This window comes from Meles meles, chromosome 7, assembly GCF_922984935.1.
Source record: "Meles meles chromosome 7, mMelMel3.1 paternal haplotype, whole genome shotgun sequence".
NCBI classification, from domain to species: Eukaryota; Metazoa; Chordata; class Mammalia; order Carnivora; family Mustelidae; genus Meles; species Meles meles.
Window position 1 is genome coordinate 39,024,334 of NC_060072.1, and position 15,177 is coordinate 39,039,510.

The 15,177-nt window shown below is 35.6% G+C and overlaps 1 protein-coding gene across 3 annotated transcripts in view; it reads left to right on the forward strand.

Moving 5' to 3' along the window:
- Positions 1 to 15,177, forward strand: part of PPP1R12A (protein phosphatase 1 regulatory subunit 12A) — a 144,030-nt gene that overhangs the window by 56,308 nt on the left and 72,545 nt on the right. For all 3 annotated transcript variants that reach the window (XM_046011154.1, XM_046011153.1, XM_046011152.1), the window contains exon 3: positions 10,773 to 10,891. In XM_046011154.1, coding sequence (XP_045867110.1) covers positions 10,773 to 10,891 — 119 coding nt within the window. The remainder of the gene's footprint in view (positions 1 to 10,772; positions 10,892 to 15,177) is intronic.

The window sequence follows — 15,177 nt, forward strand, 5'->3', positions numbered from 1 at the left end:
CCTACCAAAAGTTAACTGGGTGTGTTCGGAACTTGTTATTGATTTTTTTTAAGATTTTATTTATTTATTAGACACAGAGAGAGATCACAAGTAGGCAGAGAGGCAGGCAGAGAGAGTGGGAAGTAGGCCCCCTGCTGAGCAGAGAGGCCCGATGGCAGGGCTTGATCCCAGGACCTGAGATCACGACCTGAGCTGAAGGCGGAGGCCCAACCCACCGAGCCACCCAGGCGCCTCTGAACTTGTTCTTGATCATTAGATAGCCCAAAACTGATGAAGTGTGTACAAAAAAGAAAATTACTATTGTAACAAAGTTAAATACTTTGAAAGACTTGATAAAGGCAAGGCCTTAAAAATATAATTGCTGATAGGTGCCTGGGTGGCTCAGTCAGTTGTGTCCGACCCTTCATTTAGTTTCAGGTCCCATCTCAGTGGGAGTCTCGACTCCTTTGAGCCCCGCATGGGGCTCTGCTCTCAGCAGGGAGTCTGCTTGATAGTCTCTCTCTCTCTCCCTCTGCCTCTTCCCCTGCTTGCACTCACTCACTCTCTAAAATAAATAAATATTTTATATATATAATTGCTGTTTAAGTTAGATGTGGTTTTGCTGAATGAAAGGTTGAAAGTAAAAGATCTAGAGAGAGTGTGTACTTTGCTCTCCTGTTGACTTCAAGCTTTTGCTTCATTTTAAAGACCGTTGGAGGTCTTAGGAATTGTATTATGAGTATGGTTTATGCAAGAAAGGCAGCATAGGTTTAAGTCATTGGAGACATTCTCCAGTATCTTCTGTGTTGAAATACATATCTTATTTACATTTATTTATTTTCATATATATATTATATTTTATGACTCCCTGTTTTAATTGGCTTTTTTGGTTAACCAAGCAAATACTCATTTTGATTCCATTGGATAAGAGGAGTTTTTTGGAGCCATAGTTTTTCAGGAAGAAGAACATTAGTGGTAAATAGAGAGTAGCAGATCCAGTTGGCAAGATGAACTGAGGCTATAGCATAGAGGAATTTGTATGCTTTGCTAAGGTTGACCTTTAGTGCTGATGCATTTTTAGGGACGTGATGATCCTCACTCTGTATTTTAGGAAAACTGTTCTTCACAGATTAGTTTTTGTTTTTTTTTTTAATTTTTTTTTATTTATTTGACAGAAGGAGATCACAAGTAGGCAGAGAAGCAGGCAGAGAGAGAGGAGGAAGCAGGCTCCCTGCCAAGCAGAGAGCCCGATGCGGGGCTCGATCTCAGGACCCTGAGATCATGACCTGAGCCAAAAGCAGAGGCTTTAACCCACTGAGCCACCCAGGTGCCCCCAGATTAGTATTTTTGGCAGAAATTGGAAGTGGGACAGATCTGAGAAACATTGGAAAACAGAAATGATAAGGCTTGGTTGTGATTCACTGGATGTGTGTACTGAGATAGGAGGAAAAATCAAAGGTAGTGATAATGCCTGATAATAGCTGATGTTCATTGAGTGATATGTGCTAGTCACTGCTCTAAGTCCTTTAAGTATATAATTTCAGTTACCCTAAAAATCACACGAAAATATGTTGTTTCCACCACCCCACAGGTTTATATGCACAATTACAAACCCCAAAAAGTTGGAAAAATGACAAACTAATTGTAAATTTGGGTATAAGCTCATTTGGCAGCAAACCATGACGTAAACTGATATAAGGCTATTTATAGTCTTTATTTATTCTGCTATTATATGTTTCTTTTTTTTCAAAAATATTAATGTGTTTGGTTATGAAGTGCTGCCTCAGATTCAGTGGGGCTTTTATATAATAATCTGCAATATTACCTTTCTAAAATATGAAACGTTTTGAAATTTGAGTTTGGATGAGTGATAGTTGACCTGTATGATAATTCTTCTTTTATAGATGAGAAAACTTGAGTCAGAGTGATCACACAGAGTAAGTGGCAGAACTAGGACTGAACCTAGTCAGTCTAACTTTTCAAGTCTGTCCTTTAAACCAGTACACTATTCTGCCTCTTGTTTGTCTTTTGTAATTAGCAAATGATGCCTTTAAACTTACTAAGAGACCTAAAGAGCAAGACTGGGGGAAGCATAGAAGAGACTATAGTGGAATGTGGTTTTAAATATGCCTCTTTGAGGGTGCCTGAGTGGCTCAGTTCGTTAAGTGTCTACTTTTGGCACAGGCCAAGAAACACCAGGGTCCTGGGGTCGAGCCCTGCATTGGCCTCCCTGTCAGTGGAGAGCCTGCTTCCCCCTCTTCTTCTGCCACCTGCTTATGCTCTCTATCTCAAATAAATAAATAAATAAATAAATAAATAAATAAAATATTAAAAAAAAAAAATGGGCCCTGTTTGAGATGCTAATGGAAATGGTGCTGTAGGAAGCCAGGAATATATTGGATGTGTTTATAATGCATGTACTGGATTTCATGAAGCCTAAGATGCCATTGTTGTAACACAGTGTGATGATTTTATATACCAACTAAAAAAAGGTTAAAAAATGAAACTGTGATACTGTGTGTGTTTAATCACCTAGATTTTGTTCGCAACAGTATTATTTTCTATGGAATTTAGAGTGTAATTGATGCAATGTTACTAAAGAATGTTCATTTATTGCCTTTGGGATTTTATTTTAAGCCATTGGTATGCATTCTTCAAGTTTTGATTTCAGTGCTTTCTTGATTTTACCGGAAAGTATCAACAAAAAGTTTCAGATGACATCCAAGAAGACATTTTAAGTTCAACAAATAGGGTACCCATAATGCACATAAGTTGACTTAAGTTAAAACAGTATGAATAGCTGTGACCAAGGTTACATGGGGACAGATAATCACAAGTATGTTGTGTCTGCCACCTGGCCAGTAGCTATTGTAAGACATCATGGATTGTAACATTGATTGTTCATAGGAGATTTCCATGATTTTAAAATGTGAAGGAAATGTACACTTTAGAATTGTTGCATAGGGTGTAGGATTTTTGCCTTTGGGGATTGAAAGTTACAATAATAAAGTACAATAGTAGTGCATATAATTGATTTTAATAAACAAATACACCTTTTCAGGAGTCAGTGCATCTCAAAGAGGTGTAGAGTCACTGTGCTGGGGAATAATTGAGACAAACAGGAAATGCTAAAGAGAGAATCTTGAGGATTTCCTATATTTAAAGTTGGCTTCACAAAGAGAAATAAAGGAATTTAAATACTTTCCCACATTCTGATTTTTTTTTTTAAACAAATGATAATTCAGGTTCCTAGACAACTGGAAAATAGACCCAGTTTCACAAATAGATTCATTTCTCTCACAGATAATATTAGCCTGGTCTTTGCTATTGGCTTAATTAATTATGTCTATGACAGTCATGGAACCCTGATGTCAGGAATTAAGCAAAGTATTTGGCAAGGCATCAGGACTAACAGTTGGCCTAACAAAATGATTTATATATGAAGATAATACTTTACCTTTAGGGTTTTGACAAATTTTTAAAAATTAAGGTTAAAATTGCCAATGTTCTAAACATTGAAATATGACATTAAAAATGGAGGAGAATTTCTGCTTCTGGGAAGATAGAGTAGACATGGTTTTCCCTATTCTTTCTGCTAAGAACTAATAAAAACCCTGAATATTGCATATAAAATATAAGATTCTGAGGGGTAGAAAGAAGGCATGATGGTTTGGCATCACAGGACCCACAAGAGAGTGTTTCCTAGCTTTTCTTTTTCCTCATGTATCTTTGAACTGAAAACATGGATAATCCAGAAGCACAAATGGGCACACCAAAAAAAGAAAAAGTCCCAACAAAAGCCTAATCTCTTTAGCCAAGTACTGGGAGAGGGGTGCCCTCCCCAGTCTTTAAGCAAGGCAGAAAACTTAAAAATAATAATAACCACTCAATTTAATCAGGCAAAGTCCACAGAGGAAAAGAAGCTTAGTTTCACCCATGCCTTCACTAGCGAAGATTATGTAGGGTGTAGACCTCCACCCTTACCACGCTTTATTGAGGTACGCCAATAATCTTACTGCACTGATGTCAGATTAGGCCAGAGCTAGCCAAGACTTTACTCCTGGTCAAATGGTTAACTAGCCCTACCCCCACCTGTAGTAGATACCAATCAGCTACTACTACTCCTTCCTTGGGTGAAGAGTGAATACTTTCACCACCACCTACCAGTAAAGATGCCTACCTCCCTCCCCTTATTGTCAGTGGAGGCCACATGAGGAGAATAATGAAGCAATCATACCCTTCTTAGCCAGGGAGATAACAGTGAAGGCTCGTGGTAAGCTAGAAGTAACAAGGAGCCACCACCCTGTCTCTGGTGTCAGTGGAGGTGGGGTGGGAAACCTAGACTTCTACCCCCACCTTGTGGTAATGACATGGCACCTCCACAGCTTCCTCTGCTACAGCACAGACAGGCAGCTACCATAGAAGATTTAAGCAAGATCTAGAGTCATTTAACATAAAATTCAAAGTGTTTAGATTTCAATTGAAAAGCAGTTGTCACACCGAGGTAATTCCCAAATTGAATGAAAAAAGACAATCAGTAGAGACCAACATGGAACTGACAGAAACACTACTCTTAAAATTATCTGACAGATTATATAGCAGCTATCAAAACACGTTTCAAAAGCAATTATAAGCATGCTTGAAACCAATTGAAAGTCACAGCAAAAAGAAAGTGTGCAAATAGCAGATACTAAGATGAATCAAATGGGAATGACCGGAAAAGTCTAATAACCAAAATTAAAATGGGTAGGCTCAAGAGTAGAATGGAGGAGATAGAAGAAAGAATTAGTGAACTGAAAAACAGATCAACAGAAATACCAAATCTTAGCAACAGAGAGGAAATAAACTAAAGTAAAATGAATAGACCCTCGGAGACTTATGGGACTATAACAAGGAGCTGACATGTGTACCATTAAAGTCCCAGAAAAGGAAGGCATAACTGGAAAAATATTTAATGAAATGATAAGTGATGGTTTAAGATACCAACCTACAGATTTAAAAAGCCTAGCAAATTCCAAACAGGAATAAAACAAAGCCCTCTACACCAAGACATCATACAAACCTCTGAAAACTAAAGACAAAAGTCTTGAAGTAGAAAGAAAAACTATTTTAAGAAGGAAAATTCGAATGACACCAGATTTCTCATTAGAAACCATGGAGACCTGAAGAAAGTGGTATAACATTTATCAAGTGCTGAATGAAGAACTGCTGTTTTTAATAAAGCTGTTCAGAGGTTCCGTGTCAGAGCTGTTGTTTGGATTCTTACAGCTGTTTTTAGCTGTTTTTCATTGCCGTATAGAACTTCAGGAATAAAATAGCAAAGTACATTCCCACTGAAGACGCATAAGGTTGTTTACACTTATTTTAAGATTTTTGTTGCTAAGAGACTACTAAAGGAAAATAGCATATATTTCTTAAGTTAATAGTGTAATGTTCTACTTACTCATCTTTGAAAAGTTCAGGTAGTTCATAATTCTGTGTTATTAGATGGCTTTGAGGAACTCCTTTTGATTTTCAAGAAACAGCTATTCCAGTGGTATTCTTCTGACTTTCTAATTAAAAAAAAATTATTGTAAAATCACATAATATTAAATTTACCATTTTAATGATTTTTAAGTGTATAGTTCAGCAGTGTCAAATATATTCACATTGCTGTGCAGCAGATCTCTAGAATTTTTTTATCTTGTAATATTGAAATATGTGCTAAACACTAATTTCCCCTCTGTACCCTCAGCCATTGGTAACCAGCTTTTTATTTTATGTTTCTATGATTTTGATCTGTTGATACTTCATAGAGTGAAATCATACAGTATTTGTCCTTTCATAATGATCTATATTGCTTAGCACAGTGACCCTGAGGTTCATCTGTGTGACAGAATTTCCTTCCTTTTTAAGGCTATACTGACTTTCTGGTCTTTCAAGAATCATTTTTGAATACATGAAAAATTCATGTATTGGTTATAATGACTTTTTGATACTAGCTTTCCTACAGTGAATTAAAAAGTCAATATGCATTAAGTTTGGACACTAAATATATTCAGCTCTTGCTGGTGGAGTTTCTTCTTCCTTATCTCTGATCACTGTGTGCTCGTTAGCTTCTACTTTAAAGACAATTTTTAAAAAGATCAAAATTTTTAAATAAAAACTATTTCTCTTTCTCATAATCTCTTTTATGGATTGGTTTTTGACAAAACTCATAAAACAAGGCAATTGTTAGAGACTGTCAAAATTTATCTTCCAAATTCAATTAACGTTGAATAATTCTAACCCAGATAGATTCCTGCAAATTTGTCTAACATACCATATCCAAGTTGCAACTAACTTGGTTAGGAATTTTACACCTTTTGTCAGATTTTTAAATTAGGATATGTGCATATAATTTTCTGAAGGTCCATTTGGATCATGTCTTGATTTTGAGGTCTGTTCAGTTAATTTGTCCAAAATTATTTATTGACTCAAGGTGCTAGAGTATTATAAATCTCAGTGAACCTGGCAGTTTAACATTTTTCATTTCTACAATTTATGAAGAATTTCATCATTCATAGGCATCTTCTATGTTGGCCTCATTTGTATCACTTGAGGAAATCATTAACCATGGTTAAGGCAATAAAACCTGCTTTTAAAAAAAACAACAACACTCTAAAGCATAAAAAAACACAACCTACTCATCTGAGAAACAGCCCAATCTTCTGACTTTCAATTTGGGATATTCTATGTGAAATTTTTGCTTTTTTCTTTCCAAGTAATCTTAATTAGCAGTCACATGAGCTGCTTATAATACCTCATGCTTTTTTTGTTCTGAAGGAAATATAGCCATCTGTTTTCAGTATCTGGAGGGCCCCTCAAAGTCAAATTCTGGTATTCCAGAAAGTCTGTACTATTTTATTTCACCTTATCCTAAACATTGCTTTCTAACTGTGATGATTTTGCATGATGGGCTAAAAGATAAAATTTTATTTGTAGACATTAACTTATTTAAACTTCACACAATCCTGTAATTTGCCTATAGACTAGGCTTCCAATGTTCTAATGAATGTCACACAGCTATCAAGAGGGAGAGTTGGGAGCCTGATTCAAAGTCTACAGAACCCAAACGTTTGTGCTGTTTTTCACACAACCAGTCTTTGAATGGTTTTTTGAGGTTGTTCATTGTAGCTGAGAATTAATGCCATGGGATTTTATTTCTTTATTTTTGTATATCATTTGTTTATTTTTTTAAAAGATTTTATGTATTTATTTGACACAGAGAGATCACAAGTAGGCAGAGAGGCAGGCTGGAGCGAGGTTGGGCCGGGGGGTGGGGGGGGTGGGAGCAGGCTCCTCGCTGAGCAGAGAGCCTGATGTGGGGCTCAATCCCAGGACCCTGAGATCATGACCTGAGCTAAAGGCAGAGGCTTAACCCACTGAGCCACCCAGGCGCCCCTTTATACATCTTTTTTAAAAAATTATATTTGCAAATGATAGTCCTGGAGTGCAGGTGATTTTGTGAATTATATGAGTACATACATATATATATACCTTAACTTTTGGCTCAGGAATTACTCCAGGCTCTGTTTCCTGCCAATAGTTTTGGGACTTTATTCTTGTTAGTTTCTCTTAATATCCTTCCTGTTTATATAAATTTTGGATTGTCTGTATTTGGCTTCGACCTGGTATTTCCTTGAGACTCTGCTTCCCATGTAATTCCCCCTGCTGCAAGCACTGAAGCTACTCTGAGGTACTCCTTTTATTCTCAGTCTTTATATCCTATGAATGATATCTACCTAAGCAAAGTAGAAAAAAAAATTTTTTTAAGTGCCGTTACAGTATGGTAGAAATATTTGTAACATAGCTATTAGTCAGATGTAGGAAATAATTTCATTTTCTCTGTATCATTAATTAGTGCCACCATTCATCTATCACATCATACAAGTCAAGAACTTCGATTTATCCTAGACACCTTCCTCACTCTCACTTCTCATATCCAGCTGACTTCCCAGTATCTCCCTTGGGTATCTCTGGAATTCATCCATTTCTTCCATAAAATTCAAGCTTCCAACATAATTTTTTTTTTTTTTTACTACTGCAGTAGCTCCTTAACTGATCTGTCTACTTTCTTTGTACATTCTAATTTATTTTCCATACTGTACAAAGTGATCTTTTTGAAACATATTCCTGATCATATGACATCTCAGAAAAGTAGACACTGACTGTGTGTGTGTGTTTGGGGAAGGGGGGTAAGAGAGACAGATATGCATAGAGACTGATCAGTTCTTTCAGGAAAATGAACCAGGCCCTTGTGGGCCATACATACTTAACTATCACAGGGTATACAGGACCTTTTTGTTCTCTCTTACCTGGGACACACTTTCCTTCCATTGTCTTTGTTAGTACCTACATATTCTTCAGAGAATCCTTTTCCTGATCTAACTGAATTAGATTATCCTATTATTGTAGAGACCCCAAAATTCTGTCGTAAAACAAAGTTTTATAATAATCTTAACTCTTTGAATAATCTCTTTTACTAGACTATAAACTCTCTGAGGGAAAGTTCTTTGTTTGTTTTGCTTACAATTGTATTATTCCTGGCATGTAACATAGTATTAGGTACATACTAGATACCTGTCTTAGCTTTGGCTGGGATAACAAAATGCCATAAACCGGGTGGCTTAAACAATAGGCGTTTGTTTCTCATAGCTCTGGAGACTCAGGAATGAAAGGGCCAAGGTGCTGGCCAACTCTGTATCTGGCGAGGGCCCTTTTCATGGCTTGCAGATAGCTGTCATCTTGCTGTGTCTCCTGTGGCAGAAAGACAGTGAGCTCTAGTGTCTTCCTCTTCTGTAAGAGCAGTAATCCCATCATGGGTGTATCACCCATGGGTGATGAGCACCATGGGTGCTCATGATTTCACCTAAGCCTGATTACTTACCAAAGTCCCACCACCTGATACCATCACATTGGAGGTTAGGATTTCAACATGAAATTTGAGGATACAAACATTCAGTCCATAAAAACATCCCATAAGTATTTGTTAAATTAGTGAACACATTCGAAATACTAGCAAAAGATGTAAATAAGTTGACAAGAGGTGAAAATACAAATGCCAGTACACATATCCAAATATTTACAACCTCTTGTGTGATCAGGAAATAAAGTTTTATCCCCATCATGTTGGGAAAATATTTAAAGATTGATAATGTCAATTGTCCATTTAAGAACATGCCCACTAGGAGATAGTATGAAAGTATGATTCAGCCGTACTATGGAATATTTCAACTATTAAAATGCATTGCACTCCTGTACATTGAAAATAATATCATTAATTTTTGTTTCAAAAAAGAACATCAAAAGTGACTGTACATATGTTTATATACACACATAAATTCATAGCAAAGTTATAAGAAAATATTGTTGGTAATTTTATCTCTGGTGAGGGAGCATAATAGTACAAAGATATAAAGGTGTTCTTGTTTTTTCTTTTTTTTAAACTCTGGGCATTTTTGCTATTTTTATAATGAGATATTTTTATGAAGTCTATAAAAATATATATATGAATAAGAGTTAAGTTGGTTAGGGACATAGAGGGTAAAAAGTCCATTCTTCACATATACAAAAGTAAAATCAGGGATGCCAAAGGAGCATGGGTTAGTCTGGCACTGTAAGCATAGTTCTCTATTGTTGGAGCCTAAAGTGTGGTACAAGACAGAAGAAAAATGAGGCTGAAAAAGAAGACAAAACCAGCTTATTGAGGGCCAGGTATATTTTCTCTTAGTATAGTACAGCCATGCAAAGATTTTTAAGTGGGAAATTGACTCCATTTTATTTATTTATTTTTTATTTTTTATTTATTTATTTATTTGTTTGTTTTGACTTCAGTCATTTTAAATAGGAGATTCTGGGAGATGTATAATTGATGCAGTGAAAGAGATTCCTAACTTTTTTGTATCTGGATCCCTTTGTCAAGTTTGGTGAAGCCTTTGGATACTTTCTCAGGATTGTTAATTTTGGATGTAGAAAATAAAATACAAAGTACACCAAAAACCAGTTCTTTGGGTTTCATTTTTCAAAATATTAGGAAAACATATTTATGGTATAGTTATATACGTGCTTCTTTAGTAACACATTAAATAAAGAAACCTAATAGTTGATCCAACAATTACTTTAATTTCAAAGTAGTGATGATCATAAACAGTATTTTAAGATATCTGCATCAGTTGAATGGCCTTCTGACTTTAGTCCATCAACCCCCAGTTAAGAACAGTTGCATATGGGGCACCTCAGTTGTTTGAGCATCTGACCTTTAACTTTGGCTCAGGTCATGATTTCAGGGTCCTGGGATCGAGCCCCACATTGGGCTCCAAGCTCAGCGGCGTGTTTGCTTGAAGAGTCTCTCTCTCCCTCTGTACCCCTACTGCTCGGGTGCGCACGCGCTTTCTCTCTCTCTCTCTCTAATAAATAAATCTTTAAAAAAAAAAAACAAAAACTTGCAGATGGCATGAGACTGGGAGCATGGAGATCAGTTAGAAAACCAGTCAATATGAAGATAATGAAAAATATTGGTGAAGATAATCTGAAATGATCCTATGGAAGACTTTCTAATTATCACTACATAACATTTTTGTATTAGTAAGGCAATGTTTGTACATTATAGAAAAATTAGGAAATATAAGAAAACATGCTCTACTTTTTAAAAACTTAATACATCTATCTTTGGTTTTTAGTGTTGCTCTTACATAGGAGTTTTTTTTCATTTGCTATGCTTTTAGTCTTAATGATACTGTCATTGCTTAACTGTCTTCCCTTTCCTTTTACAGATTTTTAATTGGTCAGGGAGCACATGTAGGAGCTGTCAACAGTGAAGGAGACACACCATTAGATATTGCTGAGGAGGAAGCAATGGAAGAGCTACTTCAAAATGAAGTTAATCGACAAGGTAATGTAAAAGCAACCTAAATGGAAAAAATGTTTAAACTGTTTTAGAAAGAATATGATACTTGACTTTTTCAATAAAATAGTTGTTGGTATTGAAGGGGAAATCATAATTTGAGTGGGAAAAAAGCACCTTCCATAATAGTATGTGTGTGTGTATGTCAGTTTGAAAAAATACATGATTTTCAATTCTGCATCTTTTAGTATTTTTAAAATTGAAAGAAGTATCATGAATTGTAGGATCAAACATAAAATTACGTGGTAGTAATAAAAGCTTTGGAGAGAAAATAGGCAAAGAGGATAGGGAAGTGGACAGGATGAATGAATCACGTTGCAAATTTAAATAGAGTAGTAGTGGTATTTAAGCTAAGATCTGAATGAGGTGAGAGGATTAATCATTCATCTGGGGAAAGAACATACCAGACAGGGGGCTACAAGTGCAAAGATAGGAGCTTGCAGGGTTTATTCGGAAAAGCAGCAAGTAGACTAGTGTGACTAAAGTATGCGAAATGAAGAAGAGGCTGGGGGAAGGATGATGTCACAGAGGTAACAGTGAACCATACCAAATCAAGGCCTTGTTGGCACAACTTTGTTTTTTAGGCAGAGAGAAGTAGGGAGCCAGTGGAGTAACTGAGGTAGAGGAGTAACACGATCTAACTTACTTTAGAAAGGATCTCTGTGGCTGTTGTGTTGAGAGTGGATTGTAGGAAAGTAAGGGCAGAAGTAGGTGGTAGTGGACAAACTGATGACAAAAGGTTGGATCTTAGATATATTTTGAAGGTTTGGTCAAGAGGATTATTGTGTGATTAAGTGTAGGATATGCAAGAAAGAAGATGTAAATGAGCTATGAATATTTTGGGAAAAGTAGGCTTTGTGGGGAAAGTTCAGGGGTTTATTTTAAGATATGTCAAGTTTGTTTTGCTGATTAGATATTAAGTAGTTGAATCTGTGAGCCAAGAAAGGTATAGGCCAGAGATACAAATTTGAGAGATATCAGTGACTGTTTATGGGTAGAGTTTTGTTTAGGAGCAATGAGTGTTCTAAACTGATTATGGTAATATTAGTTTCACAACTGTGCAAATAAATTAAAAACCACTGAACCTGTATACTGTAAATGTATATGAATTGTATCTTGAGACATATATAATACATAATATGTTTGTATTATATGTATACATAATATCTTTATATAATAAAATCTAGCAGTTCTTTTTTGGGGGCATATACTCAAGGATTTCAAAAAAAAATTTGTATACCCATGTTTATAAGAGCTTTATTCACATAAGCAAAAGATTGAGGTAAACCAACTATCCATCAGTGAATGAGTGAATAAACAAAATGTGGTATTTACATACAGTGGACAGTATATATTCAATATATTCAGCATTAAAATGGAAATTCTGACACATACTGTAGCATGGATGAACCTTGGGGACATTATGGTAAATAAAATAAGACAGTCACAAAAAGACAAATACTGTATGATTTCATTTACGTGGAATACCTCAAGAATCAGATTAACAGAGAAAGTAAGTGGCATGATGGTTGTCAGGAGGTGGGAATTGGGGTTTGTTTAATGGGTGTAGCATTTCAGTTTGCAAGATGAAAAGAGTTCTAGAGATGAGTTGCACAATAATGTAAATGTACTTAGCACTACTGAATACTTTAAAATGTTAAGATGGTAAATTTTATGTTATGTGTATTTTACCACAATTAAAAATGAATAACTAAAAATCAATATGTATAATAAAATTAATATGTATAAATAAAATTAGTCTGTGTGATTTCCACTATATTTCATTATGTTTAGACAGTGATTAAATGAGTATTATCAAAAGAGAACTGTTTGACTAAGGTGTTAAAAGATAAAGGAAAGGTATAGGATATTGTTTTAGAAGGTAGGCACTTACTGAAGTATGGTTGATCATGAAATAGAAGCAAAAGAGTAGGAGCTAAGTTAATCCCTTGAAAAGAGATTTTTATTCTGGTGTAGGAAAATTCTTAATGACTAAGTGCTGAAAAAAAAAAATCTAAGGAATGCCTGGGTGGCTCATTTGGTTAAGTGTCTGACCCTTTTTGCTTAGCAGAGAAAGGAGGTGGTGAACAAAAAAGGTGTGTCAGGCAGCCGTATCAGCATGTGCAAAGAAAAGGAATTGGAGACACAGCATATGAGGAGAAGTCCTTAGAACTGGAATCAAAATGCAAAGTCAGTATGGAATTAATAGGAAGGTGAGACCTGAAAAAATGAGGCTGGAGCCAGATGGTGAAGGACATCCATTTTGTAGGCATTAGATATAGTAAAGATCTCCAAGCAAGAAATGAACTTGATTGAATTTAGTTTTTAGTGATACAGCTCATGGCATTTTGGAGGATGATTTAGAATGGGGAATGTACAGTGGCATATCTTCCTTGAAGAAGGCTCTTAAATTAGTCCAGCTGAAAGATAAGGACAAAACAATTACCTTTAAGATAGAGAAGAGCAGGGCTGTCTTGAGGAAATATTAAGATAAAATTAAAACACTTTGATGAATAATCAATTGTGGAGATGAAGGAAGAATTGAGGCTGTTTGCCTCCTGAAGCTTCCAGTTTAAGAATTAACGATGGCTAGAGTGCCTGGGTGGCTCCATTGGTTAAGCATCCAACTTTGGCTCAGGTCATGATCTCAGGGTCCTGAGATGGAGCCCCGCATCCAGCCCTGCACCCTGTATCAGGCTCCACATTCAGCAGGGAGCCTGCTTGTCCCTCTCTCACTGCATTCCCCCCTCCCACTCATGCTGTCTGTCTCTCTCTCAAATAAATAAAATCTTTAAAAGAACAAATGATGGCTAAATTCATATGGGAAGATGTGGGATGAAGTAGGAACAGATTTAGGGAGTACATGAGTTTGGGGATATATTGAGTTTGCAGCAGCTAAAGGACATTCACATAATAATATTTGGTCATTGGAACTTAGGAGATGTCACAATGGAAAATGCACATCTGGAAGAATAATAGATGAGGGGGAGTTCTGGGAAATAGATGAAATGACCCTGGAACTGAAAAGTGAAAAACCTAATACTAATGATATTAGCCAACTCTTATTAAATGCTGATATTGTATGCCAGGCATTGAGCCAGTGGGCTTTAAGTCCTCATTTTATTTTATCTTCACAGTAATGCTAAGAGATTACTACTACTATTACCCTCATTTTACAGATGGCAAACTGAGAATCAGTGATTACCCAGGATCATACAGGTAGGAAATAGTACTGTAGTTCAGTCCCAAATAGTGTGACAGATCTCTTGAGTCCACACTCTTATTACGGTACCATTTTTATTTTATTTTATTATAAGACTGTATTCTACAAAATACTTCATGGTGTTCATTTTATTCATATAATAGGAATACATGAACTTATAGAGCATAACTTTGTTCCAGAGAAACAAATTATAGGGCTATTTCTAATAGATTTTAATAATTATAAAAAGAGTACCTTAAATATACCTCTTGTAGTGATAAGATTTCTAAAATTACTTATCCTGATATGAATGTTTTTATTTAATATTTTAAAATTCTTGAATTCTTTCATCTCTAGTTTCTTGTTTAATATATTTGGTCTATAACTATTTATGCTGAAATAAGTTGCCTTTGAAACTAGTAATGATTTGTGGCACCCCACTGGCTCAGTTGACAGAGCATGCAACTTTTGATCTCAGGGTTGTGAGTTCAAGTCCCACATTGGGTGTAGGTTTCACTTAAAAACAAAACATAGTAGTAATAATTGAGCAGTAGCTTCAAGTATTTCTGGCTTGTATTTTAATGCAGTTGCTTTTATTTAGCTTGGGACACAAGTCAATCTTTGTTATCTCTTACCTGTGACCAAACTTCAGTTTATTCTTATTTTTTCTAACCAAGAGATTTGGCTACATTTCAATCTTATATTTACTGTTTTTCAATAGTAGTAACGGTTGTTAAATAATCTAATCACTTTATTATACCCAGTTTAGTTTTGATATCTATTGTTTTCATTATTTAAAAATCTTAACAATTATAGTAGGTAGGTTAAGGACCAGATAAATGCATTATAGAATTTTCTGTCTTTAAACCATAAAACAAGAGAGGAGAAGCAGAATCATAGGCATTTAGAGCTGATAGTAGTAGTTAATACCTTCGGGCTTACTCCTGATCTAAGCATTTTCACATATCTCAATTAATTTAATCCTCACAACAACCTTAGGGGATAGGTGCTTTCATTACTTTTTTTTTTTTTTTTTTGCAAATAAATGTTTTACAGATAAACTGAGTATTAG